The following is a 25691-nucleotide window of genomic DNA, read 5'->3' as shown; positions in this document are numbered from 1 at the left end:
TATTGAATACATTTTGAGTGGCATCCGCTATTTTGTAATGCTTCATTTGCTGGGCAACCATTCTGATTTTTCAGTGTCTGATTTTTCAGTTGTGCTAAATATCTACAACTTTAAAGACATTTTTAGATACCAGCTATCTCCTGATAATAAGCCAAAGTTTTTGACCAGCCACTTAAAATTAAGATGTGAAAATGCATAGATCTTTTTCTTAATTGAAGAACATCCTCATGTCCATCTGTAGAGCTGGAGTAAGAATGTTTAGCTGCTTTTCTGAAACCTGGTGGTATCTAAAAATGTTTGTGATAAAAGAACCAAGTACTACTCATATCAATATAGCACTCACTTTTGAAAGCTGGACTCACAGATGCAATATGAACACTATTTTTGTTGGTTTATAATACACATTTTTCTTCACCTAATTGGAATAACGTAAGGCAATATGGAACTTTACAAGTATATTCTAAATTATTGTACTCCCAAGACAGCCTTGACCTATAATTAAAATCCCTTTGGATCTAAACTTTAATATGCCCTCTGTGATTAGGCATCACAAAATCCAAAATTACCAAATCACCAAGTGAATTGAGATTTTTCAGTTATTTAGTATGCAGTAGTGTAATGAACATGATGTACCTGCCCAGTTATTCTTTAAGGGAGAGGAGCTCATTTCAAATAGATAACCATCTTTGACTTCTCTTCTGATTCATCACTGACCTGAACTCCATTTGAACCTTGTTAGACACAAAACAAGCAGGATTCCTGGCTTGAGCTATAAAATATAATTAAGCCCTTTTGAAATGATGTGTAAAAGAACATAGCTTTACCCCTACTATAACTACTACCACCACCACAACCAATAAAGTTAAATCAACCACTGCCTGTAATGGATTAAAATAATAAATGTTCCTGGATTTTAGTGTTTGAAGTACTTGAAGAAAACAGGCTCCCAGCAGCCAGTACCGCTGAATGCATGGGGACATTTATTAGTGATGAATTCAAGGGTTTGGCCTGGTTAAGATCATTACTTTCTGTTTACTGTGTGTTACACATCTCATGTTTTTACAGAGCCCATATGTGTCCCAATGTAATGCTGAAAAACTCTTTCACTAAAGAATAGCTAATTGGTAACATGTAAGTATTGTTCTCATGGGGAGGAGGAACCATCATAAGATTCAGCTCGGTACTAATGAGAAATCCAGTGCGGTCAGTGGATTGTTAACTAAATCTCTCCTGGAAAATAGTTCTTGAAATTGTTCTTTACTATGCTTCACCATTTGTTTGCTACTGCTGTTCCCAGACTTGAGTAAATTGGCTGGCTCTTAAATTAACTGCAGTACTTCCCCTGTAATTATTTTCACAGCTTTGTTACCCTTTCTTCTCAGAAGATGGTTTGTCAAGCATATTTGTCAACAGAGCATTGTAACTGTAGTATAACTACTCAGGATGTGATGTATCTACAGTTTTCTTAAGAGGAAAGAATTGTGTAGATAGTTGTACCAATATATTAGATATAACAGCATATTTGCATTTTAATAGCTGTCTTAATGTCAATGACAATCTGAAAGTAGCTACTGAAGTTACAAATGTGAAGAGTGAATGTTCAGAACCAAATACCACAGACTCACTTTAGTAGAAGGTAGTAAGGAAAACCACTTGCTAATTGATCTTTAGCAAGAAGATTGTATCTCTGCCACCCAGGCAGGGAGGACCCATGGGGGAGCCTGGAGTTCTTCCTTCAGAGGGCACCAGGATCCCTTGGGTGGAAATACATTCCACTGGCTGCTGCTGGCAGTGAGACCACATCACTCACATGCCTCTGAACCAGCGTGGCTGGGTCTGTGCTCTGGGACACACTCTTGTTGCTGAGCTGCCCCAAACTCAGAAAAGCAATTTTCTTCATAGTGCTATTGTTTGTAGCAAAGCTACTGACTTTTCATAAGAGAGCCAAGTGCCAGTTCAGTGCCATTTGCTACCTTTGTTAAAATACATGTGTTTTCATTTTCTTAATTCTTTTGTCCCCTGTTGAAGTTTGCCAATTAAAATCATGTTCTGTGTTGCATTAGGTGACAGTGCAATGAACCAAACAGCATTTGCAGCTAAGGAAGAGCAAATGCACAGGGAATAATAGAAGGAAAAAAGCTCCTTCTATATTTCTACTCATTTTGGAGTTGATTCAAATGTCAACACTGAAATGTTTTTGAAAACAGAAAATCCATGGTTTATGTCAAAACATTGTCTTTCCCTTTGTTAACCAGAAAGAACAAACAGAGCTTTATTTTAATACCTGTATTGCTTAAACCCTAAGTGATTGTTACTGTAAGGCAGGGATTGTTTTTATATATTTGCTGCATCTATTAAAATGGGCCAGCTCTTTCTTTTTCTATTCACACAAAAGGATTTATGCACACACAGCAGTTTAACAAGGATGAAGCCTCCTATTATTGACAAATGCTAATGCAACTCTACTATAATTATATATAAACCCTAATCTAAGTATGTGTAAAACTGTATTAGGGTACTCAGATTCTGTGAGATGTCTCTAAATCTTAGCATAAGTCAAGTATGTACTGACTAAAAAAGATGTTAGAATATCAAAGTAAATGTCTTTAGGTAGAATTTTTTCACTGTTCTTTTGTAATGATCTCTGCCTTTAATTTTGGGGCAAAGTTATTTTTGGACTGTGACAAACTAGCTATTTTTAAACCCTCCTACATTGATTCCAACCATATGAAATACCTGGATATTCATTTTGAACATATGTCATCATAAAGGTAATCCTTGCAATAGCACACAGAAGCCTGGTCTAAGTTCTCTTTTGCTCCATTAGTGTAGATGTGTTTTGTAGTGCTATTGTGTTTCTGGCTGGAGTCTGACAGGGGAGGGCTGGCAGCATTTTTTAAATGCTGTCCAAAGCAAGTGCTTCATATTTATTAGTCTCTTGGAGAAGTATTTTAAAAGTCATGAAACTATTTGTTCCTAAAAGTAAATTATTGCACGTACTGAAAAGTGCATTGGTGTTCATGAGCCATAATCCAAACAGCACAAGTTGACTTCTACATGTCACAGCAATCATTTATGAAGATATATTGCTTCTTTGTGCTGCCATCTCAAGTTCACTTCAAATGGAGACTTTGATTTCATCTATTGAAACTGAAGGCAGACTTCCACAATAGGGGTTTGTGAGAGATGCATTGAAGGACTGACTGAAAATAGTGTGTGGGATGGCAAAAACAAGGGAAAATTATTTTGCATCTTTACTTTTCTGAGGTGATTGCTTTAGTCATGGGAAAGCACTTCACAGACTGAAAATGTACTTTTGGGATTTCCATAGAAATAGTACCTTACTGGAACTTCTCTCAGATGCAGAGATCTCTTTACTTACTACTGCTTTTTAAGGTTTCTGCATACTCGTTCTTCATTTCTTTTCTTTAAGCTTCCTCAAAACATCACTACATGCAAGTTTGTCTAAATGGTCTTTGCATTGCAGTTTTTCTAACAGTGAACAGTGTTTTTTTATACTGAATCAGCTCATCCCTGAAAGGACAAGTAGGTACAACTGCTAGAAGGAACAAGGGTGTGATTTTTGTCTATACAAGAGCACTCTGGGTCACAGCAAGAAAAATAAAAATGTCTTCCTGAGTTCCTGAACTTTTCCTGGTATTTGCAGGACACAATCCATGGATGTGTCTTGTAATATTTCATGTATTGAAAACTAACCAACACTTCCTTATTCTTAATTGTTTCTTCATTTCTCATTGTTTGCTTAGCATTTGAGAAAGGCACTGCTGATTTTGAACCAGCAGTATTATGTGCTGAATGCTCAGTTCTGCTTCTAAGCTGTGGGATATTGTGTTTTCTTTGTACTTTGTGGAGCTGAGATGACAACACAAAGAGACGGCAAAGCATAATCCTTCCAAGTGTAATCCCAGTGAAAGAAAACATAAATAAAACCACTTGTATTCTGGCATTCCTTTTCCCCTTCTGTTGTTTCTGCAACTTGGCACATATTCCAATAAAACTATAGGAAGAATTTTCTCTATATTGAAGAATTGTGCAATAGTTACCAAGAATTTCTTCTCTTTAAAATCAAAATTCCATATAGAATATGAAAAGAAAAAAAAAAAAGAATTTCCAAGTATTGTAGTGCCTCTTAAAATAACTAACTATAGCAGGGTGTTGGGGTGTGTTGATGCTACTTTTGTTGATTATCACTGAAATTCAGTGTCAAAAACCACCCTGAACAGATCTGTCCCATAGGCCTGTAACCCATGAGAGCAGATGCAGGATTTCAGGAGCCAGCATAAATAAAAACCCCAAAGCTGGAACCCCTTTTGCAGTTGGTAACAGCAGTCCTGTTGATTGGCATGGGACAATGCTTGGTTTGAGCCCTTGATCATTGTTACTAAACTCCAGCTGCTCAAGGGACTGATGGTTTAAGTTTGTGGTGCCTACTCAGGTTGGACACAATTCAATGCCAATGTTACTGTGGGCATTGTTGGACCACCTTCCTAGTGTTTGCTGGTTTTTAAAAAAATATGCAATGTATTTCCTTCCATTAAAAAAATAGTGCTCAGTATTATGAAACTGTAAGCCCCAGGATGCAGACAGACTTCTTCCTTGGATGCTAGGAGAGATTCATAGAAGAAGTTTTATTGCATGGATTCAAAACAGTGAGTTGTGTTTTGGGGGGATTTTTCTACCAGCAAAGTTATAAAAATATAAAATGAAACTTTACCTTGAAACACCTGTGTGTAAGCCTTTGGTGTCTTTTTAATCTTTTGCCTTTTGTAAATGTCTAGTTTCATTAGAAAAATAAGCTGTGTGCATTATAAAGTAGGGTGGCATCCAACATTCAGGGTGTTGAGTCCAAGTATTAGCACCAAAGGAGATAAAAGTTAAGCCAACCTCAGATGTAGTACTTTCCATGTAAATATACCTAAGAAATAGAGATATCAGGCATGGTTTATTTTATTAAGCAGTGATTTGCAGTAAGTTAAATTCGCAAGAGCTGGGATATTTCTAGGTGATGTTTCTATCCTCAAAATGTTTGTCTTTAATGAGAGTATGTAAGTTCTGTCATAAATGTAATCTGCCATTATCATTTTTAGGTTCTATGAAGCTGTGTAAAGTTCAAAAGGTTATGATATGAAAACTTTAAACTCTTTTTCTCAGGAAATGTGCATTATGTAGTTTGAGATAAGCATTTGTTTTGAATTATTTGAATTCAAACAGTACCCTTCTTCTGCTAAGTACTCCTAAGTCTAGCAAGGTGCTGTGTTATAGTAATTAATCTGGACAAAAGCAGAAAGAACTGTTCAAAATCTCTATTTCCTATCAGTTTGAAATATGATCAAATGAAGCAGCTGTAATTGTTCTTAATAGACTTTTTTGAAAAAAAATTCATAGTTTAATGAAAAATGTCTCTTCTTATAAACCTTAAAATACTCAGAAGGCAAAAAGTCATGTTTTGGCAAATGGTTCTTTGTAAGGAATATGGATGAGACATACCTGCTCTGTTACAGCAACATGGTATAAAGCCTGGTCGATAGTGTGGGAAGAGCAAGCTAAGTGAAAAAAAACAGGAAATTAAAAAAAATTACAGATCTCATTGCCCAGCTGTGAAGTTCTTCCTTGGAGACCGGAGTGATTGTCCACACAAGTATTTCCATGAAAGTCAGTGGGACTACTTGTGTGAGTAATGGCTTGGGATCCCCAGGCTCATGGTAAAGTGAATTCAGGAAATAAGCACAAAAATGTTGGGAGAATAACTGCCAGTGGGATTAAATTTCTCTTTCTCCTTTTAGGAATCCATGGATCGTCTTTAGTCCTTGACATAAAAGATTTCTTACTTAAAACAAGTCTCAAAGAAAGAGCGAAATCTCTGATTGGCCCTTTTTGCTGCTCTGTTAATGTGGAAGCCAAGTGGTGTAAGCACAGTGGTGATCCTGGCCCAGAGCAATCTGTTCCAAAAATCTACATTGATTTGAGAGGAGGACTGCTGCAGGTCTGTATAAGATGCTTATGGTTGTGCTGTTGAGCTGGACTGGTTTTGGATGATTAAGTTTTCAAAAATAAATTTCATTAAAGCCTTCGCATCCTACAACTGGTTGCTAGGTTGGGGAGCTTTGCATGTTTGATTTGGGTGGTTTTTGTCTTATAAAATAAGTATCTACTCTTTCATGTAAACTATTGATTGAAAAATTGTGTACTGTGTTTTGGATTTTTTTTTTTTTAAATACTGCTTAAACCCTGTATTTCAGCTGTATGTGTGTGTTCCTTAAAACTACTGGATCAAATTACTAACACTTAATATCTAGGGTCATGTTCTGATGGGTGTGTGTTTGTCTGTCCATGATCTATGTGTCTGTAATGCCTAGAGGAAGCCCTAAGAAGTACATATCCTTTTCTTTTAAACTTACACGAATTTCTCAGGGGAGTAATTGCAAACTGTTGTTTGTAACAATTAATACTCAGTTTTCCGTGCTATCCTCTCCTTTTTGGAAGTGCCCACAACTTGAAATCAGTCCAGGAAGCTTGGGAGTTCTTGAAATGAAAAATAGATTCTGTGGGGCTTAAACAAGTGGGCTTTAAGATATGTCTTGTTTTAATTATTTTTATTATAGTATCTATACATACCAAATGTTTTAAAATAAATACATAAATCAAGTATATAAAACACTAAAAGGAAATTTTGACGTTTAATTGTGTAAGTAAGTTTTTTCCCAGAACTGGCATTAGAAGGTCTTAGAACAACAGCACTGGAAATAGGGTTAATCAGATAATACAAATTTAGAAAAAAAAATGTATCTTAATGAATAAATAAAGTCAGTTTGTTTCTTTACTCCTTTTTTTATTTGTTTTTCACAGGTACTTGGCTGACTACCTGTATGTGTTGGAAATAAAAAGCTTATTTTTTTCCAAAATGTTGGGGTTTGACAAGTACCAAAAAAGAATCTATAAATCTCAGGAAGCCATTTATTATTAGAGTATAATTAGGGACAATTAGCTTTTACAGAAGATCATTAAGTGTTTGGTCTGGCAGAATAGATTTGAAAATGCTGACAAAATCATTAGGAGTTCTGTTTCAAATTAATTTATTTATGGCTAATGATTTTACCAGCTCTAAACATGACCTCACCTATCACTGTCATTTGTATTGCATCAGAACCTTGAGAGCTTATGTAAAATCAGGGCCTCATCTCTGAATGCTGTAGTAGGAGTTCCATGCCCTGGAGTTCCCTGCTGCTTACAAATGAATAAAAGTGTGAGATGGAGAAAAATGTTCATCCCTCCTCTGTCAGTGGGCAACTGGGGCCTCTGGGATTGGCTTAAGGTGACCGAGCTCCTTTGAGGTGGTGCTGGAGTAGGTGTGGGACCCCGAGACCAGAGGTTCTCCAGAAAGCACAGTGGAGATGCACTAAATTCAGGGGATACCTGCCTAGGCTGGGAATCTTTAGCTCAGGACTGGCTGTGGCTGTGTTTCAAGAGGGTCTTGGTTTATTCTGTGGGCTTACTTCTAGATGCAGAGCAAGAAAAAAATCTGCCTTCTTGCAACTACATTCCTTTTAGGCATTTTTTGACTTTTTTTCACATTTGAAAATTTATATTCCCCCATTGAAAAATTTGCACTACTCTTTATGTGCATACCTGACTTGTGTGCTTCACTCACACCCTTCCCATGACTTTTAAGTTACAGTCTGGGCATTTTGATTTCATCCCACACTGGTTCCATGTCTAATTTCTGTATTGCTAGTCACTTCTTTGTCTTCTCTGGTGCTTCAAGGCCTGCTTCTGCAAATGAAGTCTAAAGTAGTTGTTCCCATTAATATAATTCTGTCAAACAGGAGCTTGATTTGAAAAAAGCAGCAATGCTTCTCCAAGCTGGCAGAAAGAAATGCCTTCTTGTCTTTTATTTTGCTACAAAGTGTGCAAATCTTCTGGACTTTGTATGCCCAATTTTATTAGATATTTTTCTGTATTTCTGTTTTAAACTTCAGAAAACTTTGAACTTTTAAACCTCACTTGGAGGACTTACAGAACACCCAATTTATATGCTTAAATTTTGTGCTGAAGATGATCTTTCATATGTTTTCTGTGTCACATTCTTAGCTGTGTCACTTAGTTTTAAATGTATTCCATAATTCCAGTTCTGGAGCAACCTCTTTGAAGAGTTTAAGCTTTGTATCTTTAAGGGTTTTTTGTCATGTCTTAAACTGAGAAACCTGTGACCAGTGCTAGCATTATGTACAGTTCTTGAATATAACATTTAAGATCTGTGGTCTTCCAGGCAACCTCACTGTGCATTGTTAAATGGTAGGAATTAATGTTTTCCTTCAGATAATGAAAAGAACACATTTGACAAATAATTTTGTAAGGATATTTTGTTGCTTCTGTCCTTTATTTTAAAATTAAGAATGCTTGCAAGCAATTAAGGTGTAAGTAGAGTAGACTCAAAGCCATGTAAAATTCCTGTTGTTTTTGGGGAGGTGTTTTTCCCTTCAAAAATGACTGAATATTTGTATGTAATTTTTTCATCTTTTCTCTCTCTCTCTTTCTCTCTCCTTTTTTTTTCTTTTTAAAGGTTTTCTGGGGTCAAGAGCATTTGAACTGTTTAGTTCTTCTCCAGGAGCTTCTGTGGCAGTACCTGACTAAAAAGGGCAGTGTAGAGACGTTGATACCTGAATGTCCACACCCAACGTGTTTTTCTGCAGAAAGGAATCAAGCCTCAAAACCTGAGCATTCCTCAGATGATCTGAGAACAGGACTCTTCCAGTATATACAAGATGCAGGTAAGAAGGATATAATTTTGGCTCTTTTCTTTTTTTCCTTTTTTTTTCTAGGTTATAAAGTAAAAATAGTAGTAACCTATTAGACATTACTTGCCTCTTACAATAAATAACTATATTTTTTGGAAAAGCAGTTGAAAAGACATCTGCTAGAATTTTAAAAAAAATACTTTATAAGACTTTTTTGATTTCTTTCCATTAAGCTGTAATGTTTTAAAAGTCAGGGAAATTGCTTTTTTATTTTCTCTCCTTTTGATCCCGAGGGATTTCTTTTTAATCACTTTGGTTTCATAAACCAGCATGTTTCTCTCTAGAAATTGCATAACAGATTATAGCTTTCTTTCATTTGACAGAAGCACAAAAGCTGCCCAATGCCTATGAAGTTGTGTTTTACAATGAAACTGAGGATAGTCCAGGAATGATGCTGTGGAGATATCCAGAACCCAGAGTGCTTACTCTTGTAAAAATTAACCCTGTTCCTTTTAATACCACTGAAGACCCAGATATTAGCACTGCTGACCTTGGAGATGTTCTTCAGGTGGGTAACGAGTTTTCTACTTTCAGTAAAAAGTGGAGATGTTACTGCTGTAAAGTGAAAGTTTTCAAACTCAGATTTATTAAAAAGGAGCACAAAACAAATGTCAGGAGCTCTATAAAACCAATATGGGTACATTGCACAGCTTGAGCATATCTTTAGTTTCAAAACTACTTGTATAAACATTTTACCCACTTACCTCTGCAGTTTTTATGTTGCATAATAAGCTATAGCCAAGTTTATCAGGTTTAGTTTGTGAGCATACAGTTTTTATTCTTTCTTTTTATGGTTTCATCCATCAGTCTTTGCATAAAGGCTTCATTTGGTTTGAAACTGAAACATATGAGGAAAGACCTGGTCTGAAATTTCCAGGTTCTAGTGGAATCATTGAAGTAAAAGCTCCAATGTGGCTGTTCTCTCCTATTTCTGTGATGGCAGATGGCTGCACTGCTCCTAGTAAGATCCACAGGGTAGGGGGAAAGGGTCTGGTTTCTCTCATTTTACCTTGAGAGGGTTGAAGTGGATGGTGTGGTTTGACTGTGTGAGAGCATGGAACTTCTCTTTGAAGGAAGGCTGAGTGCTGCAGTCTCCATGCCCCAAAAATAGACCATACCTCAAAATTACACTGATCCTTAATGTGCTGGAATTTTTGCTTTCTAATGTATGCAATTGGGTCATTACATTTTCTCCTGTCTAGTGTAATTCTTTTTAAATTCACTTATTCCTTGCATACATATTTTGATTTTAGCTCAATTTTAATTCTGGTAATCTCTGTTTCCCTTTTGTATTACAAATTGGACCTGTCATTTTTTTTAATTTCAATCTGGTTGTTAATCAGAATAGTGTTGTGAGTCAAGGGAAATAAATATTTCCCAGTTCTTCCTATTTGTCCAAAACTGTTGAATTATATTTCATTATTGCTGTGATGTTAAAAATTGCTTTTAAAATTGAATTATTCACCAATATGCTTTGAGTTATGAATAAGTAGGATAATCTTCCTCAGATAAATGGTATAATGTTATTACCGTGCACATACTGTTGGTGAGATCATGTAAGTGTCCTGCCAATTTCTTTGCCCTCAAGACAGCCAAATGTCAGCTCCTTTCATTTACATGAAAAGTAGAATTAAATGGAAAAAAATCAGCTCCACTTGGCATGAGGTTTGAATCAAAGATCAAAATTGTGTTATTGTAGGCTGTCTTGATGACCTATTAGGTTGCTCTGAAAGCCAGGATTTCGCCTCCTTTCAGGCTGGTATTTTTGGAGCACAGCACACCAAGGTTTTGGTTTAATTACATTACACTCCCATTATAGATAACAGACATCATGAAAACCATTATGTATGTGCTTGTGGAACGATATGACCCTGTCCAAGGGGAATACCAGCTCTTCTTCAAGTGGGCATGCACAGCTGGACTTTCAGTAGCACACAGGTTCTGCTTTGTGCTTCCATACAATGGTGCAGAGAAGAGAAGATCCAGCTCACTATTGTTGCCTCAGAGAGTGAGAAGCACCCAACTACCAAGGGTCAGGTCCTGTCAGCCTCTTCTGACATTCATGTAATTCTTCAGATTTCTACCACCAGAGAAAATAGAAAGATACCAGCCAAATCAGAGGACATCTAGTCAAAAATTCTGCTTTGGGCCCATGATGTGCAGAAATGCCTACAAGAGGATCCACGCTTTGGTTGAAGGCCATTAATTATAGTAGCAATTGTTGCCTGGCTCAAGGTGGTGATTTATTACATTTTCCAGAAATGGCCATACACCTGATGAACAGCCATTTTAAACATGGGCAGTGTGCATTTTTTTATTAATCTTAACAGAGTTATGTGAGTGGAATAAGTAATGCAGAGAAAAATTTAAATTTCTTTAGGTAAATTGCATTTACTAAATACTCATATCAAACTTCAGATTATAATTGAAGTTAATCATGAGGCCTTTTATGAGCTCCACTTTTTCCCTGTGTGAATACATGTTAATTAATGTACTGGGGATTTAGTACATATGGAAAATTCATTAAATACAAAGAGAAAAAAGATAAAGCAGTATTTATTTTATTCCATTCTTGAAATGAAACATTAGAGAAACATCTGCAAGCCAAAGACTTTAGCTTTTTTGGAAAAAAGGATCTAAATTAAAAAACAATAATGATACTAAGCTATATTAAAATATACTTTAAAACTTTCCCAGGATTGTGGATATATTCAAATGCAAGGAGGACCCATAATGTCCCCAGCTGTTTTACCAGTTTCCCTTAATCCTCTACTTCACAAAGATACAGTCAAAGGTGCCCTTCTGTAGTTTGTCTTGAATTTTGGGGGATTTTTTTTTCTTGAAGTTTTCCAGTTGCATGTTCTTTCTTTCTGAGTAAGTTGCTATGACATTTCATCTAGCTTTCTGTCTTTGTTAAACTTTTAGCATAACGTTTTAATCATGGGTAGGTTTTAGAACTCTGTGTTTTTATAGCTATTATTCAAATTCCTGGAACTTGCAAAAGCTTCACCATAAAGAGAATTTTTCTAAATATTGAAAGTGCGTGTTATCTGGTACAGCCAAAGGATAGAGAACAGCTTCAGATCATAAGAGTTGATATGAACTATATTGTTTCTGTTGAACCTTGCCTTGCTCCTATTTCTGAATTGCCCCAAGAGCTGTTTTCTTGTGCTTTACCTTGTGTTTTTGCAAAGGGAAGCGGTTTCGGTGGTCAAGTTTGTAATGCTTTGTTTTTACAGTCCAAACATTGTTGCTTTTATTTGTGGGGGGGAACAGGAAGAACTGATGTCTCTGCCATGGCATTCCACATGGCATTTCTTTAGCAGTTTGAAATAGAGCTTGGATCTAATAGTTTGAAGGAAGTGAGAATCCTAGATCTGATTGCAAGAAATTGCAGCAGGATTATATTTCTTTGAGGAGGTGGAAAGTATCTGAATTTGTTGTTTTCCCTGTTTAACAGACATGGCAAACACTATATAATCTTTAAGTCCTTTTTGTCCCATTTTCACATGTTGTAAATGTCCTTCGGCTCTGTGTGATTTACCATTCTTTCAGATAACTAGTCTGTGAGGAAACACCTTTCAAAGGTGAATAGTGGTATTGATGTGAGAATCATATGACCACCTCAGGACTAGAGGGAAGTCCAAACTTGGAACATTTTCACAAAATTTTTTCAAAAGGCAAAAAGGAAGGTAAAGTAGCAAATCCATTATTTTTAAAATATTGATGATTGATATATATATAGATAAGTTAAAAAAAAGGGATGCTCTCTGAGACTTTTTCCATTATAACAGATGAAACTTAAATAATTCAAGTAGACTGCTGGTAAGAGGAAGTCTTGTGGTTAAAGATGAGCAACTTCAAAAGCCTATTTTATTCTGTGCTTAAAGAAAGACATGTATGTCTTTTGTTCATGAACCAGAGAGAAATAACCTACTGATCTTGCTCCAAAAATTTAGTTACTGCTACATTTAGGTCCCAGATAATTTCTGTAACAAAAGCTGTGCAGGTGTTTATAAATTTGTCTCAGTGAGTATTCACATGTGAAGACTTAAGGCATGCCACAGTTTCCCAGTTTAACATTAAACTATATTCTGTAAGGCAACCAGCTCATCATTACAGGGCAAAGGTCTTTTAATTGCTCTGTGATGGCCTTGTGGTGTGGCACCACTTGAAGTTGGAATCTGTGGGCAGTGATGATTCTCATTCATGTGTGAAACACATGAAATGTGTTTCACCCAGAACTTTGAAGCATGGTAATAGCCTTCAAGCAGATTTTGGTTTAGAATGTATGTTGAAATGTCTCCTGCAGAGATATCAGAATTGTAGAAGATACATGAGCATCTTTAGGAACAAGAATGGGCTGGACAGTCTCAATTTCAGAGTAAGAGTTTCATAGTGTCGCTCTTAATCTCCTAAATGATGAGGGCATTGGCTTGATATGGCTACTAGGACAGCTGAAAGAGAATTATGGCAATTTCCTCCATTCTGGTTGTTCTGGTTGCCTTGGAAGTACGGCATTGGGATGAAAGGAGTAAGAGTAATTTCTGATTTCAGACAATAGTTTATTATTATGCAGATAATTCCACTGTCTCAGAACATAAAGAATAATTGAAGAATTTATTCTACATCATAACAAAGACCTGTATTCCAGAGCTGTTGTGTGATACTAAACTCAACTGTGCTTTTACAGTTCCTTGGATCTGTCAGGTCCATATCTGAGAAAGGACAAGTCATCTTCATTTCTGTGATATTTTTAAAATTCAAAAGATGGAAAGCAGGGGAAAAAAAGAGAGAAAAATCTGTTACTGATTCAGTAGTGACTTTCACATTGTGCAGATACAATATGAAGCTAGCTACATTTAGATATTTAACCTCAAGGAAAGTTCTGTTGAATATTTGTGCTGTGGGGCTTAGAACTGTACTTGCACTGTGTGTCTAGTTTCCCCAAAGTCTTCCTGTGTCTTCCTGCAGTCTTAAGAATCTCAGATTTATGTTTATCTTTGCCTGTGATGTTGTTATACTTTTCTGATGTAATCTGGCTTTTATTTTTATATCATTTATCTTTACCAAGAACAAGGTTGACAGACTTAGGTTGGCAGGGGAGAGTAAAGATTGGGTGGGGCTCACCAAGGTAGGAAAACAGTTCATATGCCATCAGGGAAAATACTCTGCTTTTCTGTACAGGCAGGTGAACAGGACACACAAAATATGTCCAGTACAGCTGGAGGCCTGTTTTTATCTAGTGAACCTTTTACAGAGATTCTCATTTATTTTCATTCCATTGTAGAGTTATCTTTCCATTGAGGGATGTTGCTGGCACTGCCCCATATCTCAAATAAAGCTATGTATTGTCACAAGAGCATTTACCCAAGTGGCATGAATTTAAAAGCAGGAGAAAAACAGATTTATCTAATCAAAGTAATCATACACTGTGTAGTGTTCCAAATTCTGAGTTATCTGATTTAGTTAAGATGCATCACTAACACAGACTTAAAATTCTTTCTCCTGGATTGTCATCCAGTGGGAGATGCAAGCTGTTAAACAAAAGAAAGATAAACTACAACATTTGCTCATTTCTCCAGATGAAGTTAAAATAAAATATCTGCTGAACTATAACCCTGACAGGTTTTAGTATTTGGGGATGTTTCCCTTGTGTACCTGCCAGGACTCCTATTGCACGCACGTGTAGTCAGCATTATAACAGCTGATGAAACCATGAATGCGTGCTGAGGTCTCCTTTTTTGGCCTTTCTTCTTCATGTAGTGTCCTAAGATACAGAGCACAGGTTAAAAAAGTGGTGATTAAATTAACCAAATCTCAAAGTCTACTGAAGAATATTTTAGGGCAGTGAGTATAGTTCTGAGGTTGCAAGGGCTTAACTGGGACTTAATAAGGAAAAACTACATTTAAAAAACCACTGTGGTAAAATTCACACAGAGCATTTCCAAAGGTGGTGAAATCTTTTTTAGGGGAACATAAACTATTTCCAACTTCAAAGGGCAGGGATTCAAAAAATTGTCTGTTACATTGCCTTACATGCATGTGCTATTTAAATAAAGCATTTGCAAACTTGCTAGTCTGGAATCTCATTTTTTCAACACTGTCATCCAATAAATAGTCATATTCTAACACCTTGTGGCTGTTTAAACAGTGGCTTAAGGAAGCATGAGCTTAAGAATGACTGACATTGGACCTACTGTAAGTCATTATTCCAGGAAGGATTTGACATGACAGTCAACAGGAAAAGAATTATGATCAATGTCAAAGACATTAATTTTTCCTTTTAACAGAGAATACCTCATTTTTGGCTGACTCTGCTTCCCTTTTACTTTTCATTCCCTGTTGGGGCTAAAATAGTCAGCTGGGCATTTGAGAGTCTGGGAAAAGTGCTTTCTGGGAAACCACAAATTTTTGATTTATTTCTTATATTCCCAAAGCAACAACTATTTTGGAAATCCAGATGATTTGTGCATGACAGGTTAGTGATTTAAGTTCACAGTGTTACAAGATAATAAGCTGTGAAGTTCAACCATGATTCTTGATAAACCTGTTGGCTTGCAAGTTACTGAATCTACTGCCACACAGTTCAGTACTGTTGTCAAATAATGGCACTTTTTAGATGGATGAAGAAATAATTTGTCTGGCTGTTGTGAATTGCTCAGAAGGCAAATTTCGTGTTTTGTCTGCTTTTTAAAGCTTACATTTCTTGTTAATTCTACCTTTGGATGTTATTCAAAATTACTGTATTAGTCATACTACTACTATATAAAGATTCTATACCATTTTTTAATTATTTCTCTACTTTGCGAAGAGTTGCAAGAAACTTGAAAAGAAGCAATTATTATTGAACATACCTGATCAAAAACTAGAAGTGTAACAAGTGCCATTTATTCTAATGTAAGTAACCTCTTTCTCAGCAGTAGATGCAGTGTTTCTGTTTGTGCATGAGTACAGAAATGGGTGCAGGTCATCACATAAACAGCTGGTCTGTGTAAGAGGCCTGTAGGTTTGTTGTAGCTTGAGCCACTTAAACTTCAGATGATCTGCAGGCAAGCAAATTTTCTGATCTGAGTTTTGCACCTTTTCCAAAGTTCAGACTCTGTCTATTAATTATAAGTATTGTCTTCATTTTCTTGCAAGGAAGGAAATAGGGACTAAAGAAGTTGGAGTCTTAAGCAGATGTTGAAACAGAGCCTGTTCTCTTAGGGAATTCCAGCTTTAAATATTATTTGTGAACTTCCTTGCCTGAGAATAGGATTATCTCAGACTTTACTATTTTGTTACTGCTTTGTGTGTGTATAATCTTAATTATTTTGCTGTGTGATCTTAGTGTTCCCTGCATCAAGATGAGACTGTATCGTTTGTCCTAGAGTTTCCCTGTGCAGTCTGCAGGGAGTTAAGCGTAACTTGTTGGGAATGTTAATGGAAGTTGTGCATAATTTGCCTGTGCATCACAGTGAAATTTACCCTTAGGGGTTACTGAGCCAGTGAAAACTCTACCGGGTGCCAGAGGACTGACGAAACCATCAGATTATCTTCATGACAGATTTACACTCTGCCTGTGTTCTGTACTCTTCCGATTTTGTGACTCTGATTTATGAAACTCTGCAAACCCAAGTCCTTCCGGCTGTACAGTGACTTTGTGGTGCTTCTCATAGGAGTCAGGCTTTGCTGTGGTGAGAATGTGTGGTGAAAATAGCTCATATACTGAAAATTATAAGATACATCTTGTGTTAATAGACTGCTAACTTCAATGGTCAGAGGTGACTACGTTTCAACATCATAATGCTTGTATTATTAATAAATGCTGAAGCCTAGAAAATTAAAAACCTTAAATGAAATGTGGAAGATACTTCCTGTATCAAAAGAGACAATAAAGGGTGTTGAAAGAAGTAGGTGAATCCCTAATGTAAGATCTCCAATCTGTATACTTTTGTTTCTCAATGCCTGAAACAATACATTAAGAGCTAATAAATTAAAGAAATATTGTTAATTTTGCTGTTCGAAAGGCAAGTGATCATCACATAAACTCAGTCTCAAGGTGAATGACAATTAGTATAAAATTTTGACACTTAGCAGCACATGATTTTCCTGTTTAAAGTTCTGCAGAAATCACAGTTACAGCCCAGCACTGTTCTGTGCTTTCTTTAAAAAAAAGCTGTTAGTGTGTTCAGAATAATTTTTCCATAATGAAAAAAGCCAGTATCTGTGACAGATTACATTACTCCACACACCTGCATTTGCTCTGAACCTGCTAGCCTGATAAATTGATAAGTTAGTCATATGTTGTTTTAAAAAGGCAAAGAATGTAGTTCCTAATAAAAGAATGCTACATATTTCTTCTAAAAGGTTAAAAAGCATTTCTCAGGGCTCTTAAATTACCATATTCTGATACCAGGGGAAAATAAAACCTGGGCTTAGAGTCGTGTTTGTACTTAGAGGGCTTTCCGGACAGGAAGGCAATCTTGATGCAATTCAGTAAGCCACAATACCAGTGGGGCATCACAGGTGAAAAAATTGCAGCTGTACCCCTCACCACAATGTATTACAACTGTACAGTGGAATATTTCCTGTACAGAAATAGGGCTTGGTTAACTTTGTTTCCCAAGAGTAGATCACATTAAAATGTTATAAAATCATGATTTCCTGCATTTGAATACTTGTGGTTTCTCAACTGGTTCCAATATTACAAAAGGTTTTTTTTATAGCTTCTATTAGTTGAAGATGTATAGAAGCTTTTTTCCAAAGTCAGCTAAAAGGAAGTTATGTATTTTTAAAGAACAACTTTTCTCAGAAGACAGGAGTTTTCTTTCACATCTTTTCATTACAACTCTATTTGATATTTATTTTATAAACTGCAGGACAGATGTAAATTTAAATAAAATGAAATAAATATACTAATAGGACTATTAGTATATATGTTTAATGGAGTTGAAAGAGCCATAGTATATATTATTACTCAGATAGCAAAATAGTAGTTATTTTCATTAGTCAGCCAAAGACCTCAATATAGATAAAGGAAAAAGTTAAATTAAGCAGATGTTGCATATTAAACTTTAGAGTGAGTATTTGTAATTTAAATGTCCTAACTTTAGGACCAAATTTATTTTTTGAAAAATTTGAAGAGAAGCAAAACAATTCTGAGAAGAAATTATATGACATAATTTTGAAAAACATCTCCAGCTGGGGTATCTGATTATTCCAGTGTTGAAAATTGAGAGTGTACCATAGTGGAATAAATTTTATTGCCTGAAATATATAGGTATGTAACATTCAAACTGCTGTCAAAATACAGAAAGCTGTAATGAAAATACAAAAAAGGCTGAGGTGGGTGGGACAGCAAATACTTTGTACAACTAAATAATTTTAATCCTAGTACTACTGCTAATCCTGAAACTACTTATATGAGGCTATATTTTTACCTCACTGTAAGTCATCTGTCTTTTTTTGGTGGTTTGGTTGTTTGGTTTTTTCCTTCATGCAATGGGGATATTGGTGGTCTGTAGCTGTGCCAGGAAAGTCTGTTTTCTACACAGATACGATACAATCTTAGTTCTGAGGAAGGTTAAAAAATATTATCTAACAGGCAAGTGGTTTGTAGCATGATTTCACACTGTCAATCACACAAGATACACAGGAATGTGGATGTTGAAGTATCCTACATTTGCCTAAAATGTAGGTGTTCCACTGGTCAGATTGAATTGTGTATGTTGTGTGAACCAGGCATATTGCAGCATTCTATTTAATATTATTTTTCTTTTGAGCATATTTTCTACATATTATATTATTTTTCTGCAGAGTTCTTTTGCTCGTTTTATATAAATAATACTTCAAAATCAAATTTAAAAGTAATGTTTCTGGTAGGTATTGCCAAGACTTTTTTCCTTATAAAAATCTGCATAAAACTTTTTATTTCCTGCTACTGCAACTTCTGTTCACCTAATGAGAGAATTATATTTTTAAGACAGTTGGCCCTAAGCCAGTAAAATATCTTAATAAAAGAATAGCTTTATTACAGAGCAATCAGTTTATTCATGCTCGGGAAGCTGAAGTAAAAATTGTAGTCTGGGTTGGTGTCTGACTCAGAGTTCTAGTTTGTGTTGTGTTCTGCCTCATTCACTGAGGTGGCCCTGCTTGGAGAAGATAAAACACACACACACACTTCCTGTCTTCTGGGTGCATTTTTTTGTGCAGTAGTTGTTTCTGGACCAAGAATAGCTGAATTTCCAAGAGGAAGCGCCCACGATCTGAGGGACTGAGATTCAAGAAATGAATGTATCTTCTGTAAAAGCTTCTCTTCTAGCAAATACATCAATCAAAAGGAAGCATCACTGAAAGAAACATTAGGCACCCAGCTGTTAATATCTATCTTTCTTTCTCAACTGGACAAGATCTGTTTTCCAGCCTGAGATATTTAGCATGTATTTAGTTTTAAAGTTCACATTTTTATACTGAGTTTTAAAATCATATGCTTCAGTAGTTAATACTGAAGGCATAATACTTTTATACAGCCTTCATTCAACAACCTCAAAGTAGGCTGATGGCTGTAGCTTTTTCCTACAGACAAAAAGATTTGTTTATGAAAAAGATGGGATTAGTTAAGAAATGTAGATTTTTTAATTATTTCTCTCCTAGCTGGAAATTATATCCATGTCTGCGACCTTTTAGCATTCTGACAAAATGTATATTGAAAAACAGGTATGATCATTTATGGTGTCATGGCAGGTTGGCAAAGTCCACTGATGCTGGCTCTCTGCTCAGCTGTAGAAATGTACCTGTAGACACATAAGTGGTGTGCACCCAGCACTTTTCAAGTCCAAATTAGCCAAGAACCCCAAAGCTGGGAGGATAACATCAGCTCACAGGAAAGTATAGAAGCATGTCATCATCTTGAAATTCTTTGAAAAGCACTTAGGGGTCAACACTCATCTCTCTATCAAGTCTTAATATTACACAAAACCACTAGTGGGGAAAAGAAGTATCTGTAAAACTCGATTAACAACACAGCAGTAACAGACTGTGTAGCATTTCTTGACCCCCTAGTTTCCAAGTAGGAAATTAAATTATTCTGGTATTGGTAATGTGTGACACAATCTATGATGAATAAGAAAAAACACAATGGCATTGTTGTGCTTTAGTGGGACTACTTCATGTTGGTTACTACCATGATACTGTCTTGCTGATAGGTTAACAAGTGTGAAGGAAATTACTTGAAGTATGCAGGGTTTTAAGAGGATTTTCAGGTTTGTCATTGTTTGGCCTTTTTGGGGGGGAGTGATGTGTGTGTTGGAGGCTTCAGCTCTGCTCAAATCAGAGATGTTTTTCATATGTGTTAATGTAATATACATGAAAATTTTTGTCTTAAAATAGAGTGAAATAGAGATTCAGAGAAAACAGGAATCTGCTCTCTTCTACCTAAAAAGATTTTTGCTCCAAGGCAATTAGTTCTGAACAGTTGTTTGTGTCATGTACTTTGCCAATACACCATTTTCCTTCTTCTTCCAAACACTGCCATGCCATTTTCAGATCTCCAGTGTCTACATTTCACAGCAGTAAAGAGAAAAAGGAGCAGCCTTCGGTTTCTCTGCTTAGAGTTTGGACTGTTTCATACAGTGTTTCATTTCTGCTTCTAACCTCTGTTGTTAAACAGAGATGCTGCTGAAAAATAAAGCATTTGACTGTGGTTTTCCTCCCTATTGCCATAGTCATCCTTCTAAATAAGTGTGTTTGCCACAGTGTGGGCTTTTCTAGCAAAGCAGAACATGGAGATTCTTGGGTAATCTGAGCTCATGGTTAAATAATACTTTTATGCACATTTAAGTGACAGGTGAATACAATCATTGCAATTAAAACTGTCTTTGAGAGCTATGGAAGAGGACAAAAAGCTGCAGGGAAGTGTCTGCTGGAGAACCAAGCTTGTTGTTTAGCAAAAAAATTAAATTTGCTTTGTTTGTGTTTGCTTTTATAGAGGCAGCCCTAGTGGTCACATTTTCTAAGAGGTAACAGTTATATGAATTATAGCTTAGGTTTTGTTCAAATATTTTGAGGTAAAACCATACTTAATTCGACATGCAGGGAATTTTTTTGTTGCAGCTAGTTCACTTATTCCCACTGCTAATGACTCAGTTCTGGCATTATAACCCCTTTCCAGGCTTTCACAACTATTATTTTTGGCAGCTGATACTGCCCAGAGCTACCATCTTTCCTTAAACTTATCCAGATCAGGCATTAGTAATAAAGCCCCTAGAAAAAATAAAGCTAGATATGTAGAAATCAAAGATTCTAAGTCAATTAAGTCTTTTGCAAGCTTCAAACTAGAAAGCCTACAGTTTGTGTAGTTCCAAAGCATGAGCTGTATTTTGTATAGGAAATCACATAATGTGTGTCCTTGATTTCTTATCTCCAATGTGCAGATGACACTTTGAAACAAATTGTCTCTTGCTCTGGTAGATTTCTCGACATATTACAACATAGTTAGAAAAAATTGCAAACAAAATAATGAGGAATAATCATTTCTACTTGCTGACCAGCCTGCATTAACTGTTCAGTGATGTTTTTCCTGGCTATTCATACTGCTGAGTTCAGCAATCATTCCTGTGCCTTTCCAGATTTCTCATAATTCACTTTAGAAGTTGTCCTGCCCTACACAGGATCACAGGATGGGTACAGTGGAAGGGTCTGCAGTGGATCCTCTGGTCAGACCTCTCTATTCCCTATCCCAGAGCACATGGCACAGGATTGCTTCCAGGTGCTTCTTGAATATCTCCAGGGAGACACTACAATCTCTCTGAGTCATCCACACAATAAAGTTCTTCCTCAGATGAAACTTCCACTGTGTTAGTTTATACCACAAACCACAACCTGAACATGAGTTGCAAAGTTATTACTTCTATGTGGCATAATTGTTCTCATCGTTATACTTTGCCATCTCTTCCTCAAGAGGAGTTTCAATACATCTACTACCTAATGAATGGGTGGAAACACTGAAGTACCTTTTTTTTTTAATATAGACAGGATGTGTAAAATCCAGTTTAGGTTTTTTCAAGTTTTGCTGTGCCTTTGTTTTGAATCTTTATTTTTAATTCTCTATATTATTTTCATCTATCCTTATTGATAGCTTTATGGTTTTTGTATTGTAGTGTCACTAAAAAAATTATCTAACTGTACTCTTGAACTTATTCTTCCTGCTCATTAATCTAGTGGGAATAGAATTCATCACCCTGTTTAGCCTCTTTTAAAACACCCATGACTTTCTGTTCTAATGCAATTTTGTGAGATTCTCATTAAGGAAAGGGTTTTGTTTTGAGATGTAATCTAAGAGAAATAAATATCCTACATATGATAGCTTTGTGAGACTTTCACTGCACACATATTACTCACTCACATTGATAAGAAAAGGTAGTTCAGATTTTGATAGACATTAGGAAGCACAAGACCAAACCAAGTATTCAAATATATTTAATCAGGTTCCTAAAAGAATGCCAAGTTATTTTAAGGACTGAGATTTAAAAGTATGCAGAAATAAATATGGCTGTATGTAAAGTATCTATGCAACCATGAAAGGCTGCAGCCTTTTGTCAAAAATGAAACACATCCTTTTATAATTATGTAATTCCAAGGCTTCATGCTATAGGAAGTATGCCAAGCATTACAATATTTAACTAAACTGAAATGTTTTATCACCAGTGGAGATTGTGAAGGTTTAAAAAGAGAAGTATGTGAGTGTGAACGGCTCCACATTGTAGTATAAAAGACAGCAGATGATGGAAGAGGCTCTTTGTGTGTTCCTAGTTAACATAGGGGAGTTCTTGGGGTGTATCCAATGTATCCATAATTGGAGGGTAGGAACATTGCTATGGTAGTGTAGCAGCCTTGAGTGTTTGTCCACAGGCGTTAAACACTCAAATAATTTAACACTGAGAAGTTCTGAAAACATAACTAAAAGTCTAGTGGCACTGAGAGCAGAAATAATCACTATAGTGTGACTTTGAAATATGGACATAAACTTCATGTGGTATTTCTTATTGCTGCTGTTGTGCACAGCACTATTGTACAGCTAGGAGCAGAGAACCAAGAAAGATGTTTTCTGGCTCATCAAGCCCAGCCTTCTCCCACTGGGGCAATGCTTGTTATTTTCTCCATTTAATTAACAAATCAAGCTTTTCAAAGTAGCTCTCATGAGCACCAAGGCTCTCCTTGCACATCCCCATCTTTTTTCTGTGCAGTTTCTAGTCTTACACTTTATTCATAGGGCAACTCAATTTTGGCACAAAATTTCTATAAAGCTTTCTTCTATTAAATGTTTCTCTCCTGAGGTGTCTGGATGGCATAATTATGTTCCTGTTGTTTAATTTCATTTAGTCTTCAACTCTCCACAGCAAGAGTTAATACAGTTTTAAAATGAAGAATTGGAGACGTGATGTACTTCAGATGAGTCCCCACTGATGTCCTATACAAATCAAATAATATTTGCCCCTCACTTTTGGAAATATGTCACTTGATGTCTCCCAAGATGGTATTTGCTTTTTCCAGGCTTCATCATATTGCCTCACACTTTTCCAGCTGACATTTACAGATCTTCACCTTTTCCAATTGAATATGCAGCTTATAAACAAATTCATTGTTATCTTTACACATATGACATGTGGGTTTTGATGTTAAATCAATCCCTTTTTCTCACATTCTAGTCTTCAAAATTAAATCAGCTCTCCTGATTGACACTGCAGTGGTACTCTCTTTTATATGCATTACTGGCATTAGAGGTTTACTGACAGTTATCAGATTTTTTTTTTTTGTCGTACATCTTGAACTAAAAAAATTGTAGAGACTGTGGTTGCTTTTTTCAGTCTTCACATATCATTGTGGTTTGACAGATGTAGTTAAAATCCACCTTTCAGGCTCTGTGGTTCCACATGTTAATTCCTCCAGAATTCTTTGGTGATTATTTATGTTCCTTTGCCCTTTCTAGCTTGAACCATTGAGCTCCCTGAATTTTCCTTCTTAACCTTCATTCCTGTTAATTAATCAGCTTACTGTCATCTCCATCTGCATTATAATCTTTACTGAATAACAAGGAAGAATGCTTACAAAACTTTTTCTAAATTTACTTGCATCTCTGCCATCTTACTTTTTTCTTGGTCATTTATATATGTATGTCTATACACAGGGATAAAACAGGTAATAACACATACATATGCAATTTTTTCTTACTATTTGCTTTATGTCAGCTTGACTTTTAGTAATCTTGAGCATGTACAGCTGCCATACCTGTGGATTTCTGCATCTTAATTCTAAAATCTTCATAGCTGACTGAATTTGCATTTGTTTTAAATTCATATTCTCATTCACTTTCTTGCTATTATAAAAAAAAAAAGAAAAAAAAAGACACCTGAGTAAACCCTTTAAGATCTATATTTTAATTAACATTAGTTTTCTATTGCATATAGAAATGTCTATAATAACTTTCTCTCCTATTCAGTGGTACATCCTGAAATAATCCAAGTGGATTATTTACAGAATTAAATTTAGGGATGTAATTAAGCAGAAGCCACTATGTATTTATTTGGTTTTATTTGCCTTTATTTGTCTAAATAGTCCTTGAAAGAAAAGATCATGTGCTTACAAGTGCTTCATTATTTCACCCAGGGTTTTTAGCAATGTGTTGGCCCACCACAAAGTGTTGTGTTGTCCATTGTAATTTTTTCTGTGTGTCACTGATTATTTTAATAAACTTATATTTTGTTGTGTAATAAAACTAAAACAATGAGTTAAAAAAAAATAATCATGACTAGACTGTCTTTGATACTGTGATGTGTAGACATCTGATGGATTTTTTGGCTGCATAATACATATAATGTTTGGAATAATTGTCTTTGTTATTCATGGTTTCCATGGTTTCCTATGGAACAAGCATCTATTTTTGTACAGAGGGAGAGAAAGTTGGAAGTGTTAGTCTGCAGTGATGCTCTAAAAACATTTTCATTTAAGTCAAGACAGCACAAGATCTGAATAATGGTTACAGTAAAGATTTTCTATATGACCATTTACTTTTATTTAGTTTCATTAGTTTTACACTTTTAGCATATAGATTAAACTGCATTATATGTACAATCAAGCACAAAGTAATTATTCCTTCTCCCTTTTATCACAGGTTCCTTGCAGCTTGGAGTACTGGGATGAGCTTCAGAAGTCATTTGTTGCATTCCGGGAATTCAGTCTATCAGAAAGCAAAGTCTGTGAGCTGCAGTTGCCCAGTATCAGCCTTGCGAACGATCAGAAGGAGCTCATAGCCTCTGACCTGTGGAGGATTGTCCTCAACAGCAGCCAGAACGTGGCTGATGACCAAAGGTAATTTTAAAGGAGGAGGGAAAAAGACATCTAATGCTACGCTCCTGAGAAATCTGTTTCAAGAGATTTAGAAATTAAGATACTTTTTTTAATATGTGATAAGAGCAGTTAGTCCTGTGCAAGGTTCAGACTGTGACTCATCTTCACACAAGGGCATGGAGTGTGCACAAAAAGAGCTTTCCTGTAGGTTCATAGGCAGCCTGGCAGCATCATAACCATCCATTTTTTGAATACAAGGCTTACTGAAAAGTGCAGACAAAAGAAGGCTTAGCTGTAAGCCTTACATCCATCCTGTAATGTAGTCGTAAACAGTCTTCTCCCATGCAATACTTTGACATCACCTTGAGTCTCTCCTCAGTGCAAGTTAACAACTATTTTAAAGGTATTGAACAAAATGTTGTTATTTCAATAGTATTGCATTATTATTCACACAGATTGCTTATTATGCTAAAAGAAAAAAACACTACTCAGTGCTTTTTAAACACTGGGGATCCATTTTTCATTATATTTGCAGCTAGAAACACT

The 25691-nt window shown here is 35.9% G+C and overlaps 1 protein-coding gene across 1 annotated transcript in view; it reads left to right on the top strand.

Moving 5' to 3' along the window:
• VPS13B (vacuolar protein sorting 13 homolog B) overlaps positions 1-25691 on the top strand; it is a 433987-nt gene that overhangs the window by 345535 nt on the left and 62761 nt on the right. Inside the window, exons 37-40 of the mRNA XM_066565010.1 lie at positions 5805-6004; positions 8582-8789; positions 9140-9324; positions 24970-25166. Coding sequence (XP_066421107.1) covers positions 5805-6004; positions 8582-8789; positions 9140-9324; positions 24970-25166 — 790 coding nt within the window. The remainder of the gene's footprint in view (positions 1-5804; positions 6005-8581; positions 8790-9139; positions 9325-24969; positions 25167-25691) is intronic.

The sequence above is a fragment of the Molothrus aeneus genome, chromosome 1, assembly GCF_037042795.1.
Source record: "Molothrus aeneus isolate 106 chromosome 1, BPBGC_Maene_1.0, whole genome shotgun sequence".
Classification (NCBI taxonomy): domain Eukaryota; kingdom Metazoa; phylum Chordata; class Aves; order Passeriformes; family Icteridae; genus Molothrus; species Molothrus aeneus.
The sequence above is the reverse complement of the archived record's forward strand: the minus strand, read 5'-3'. Positions and strand labels throughout refer to the sequence as shown.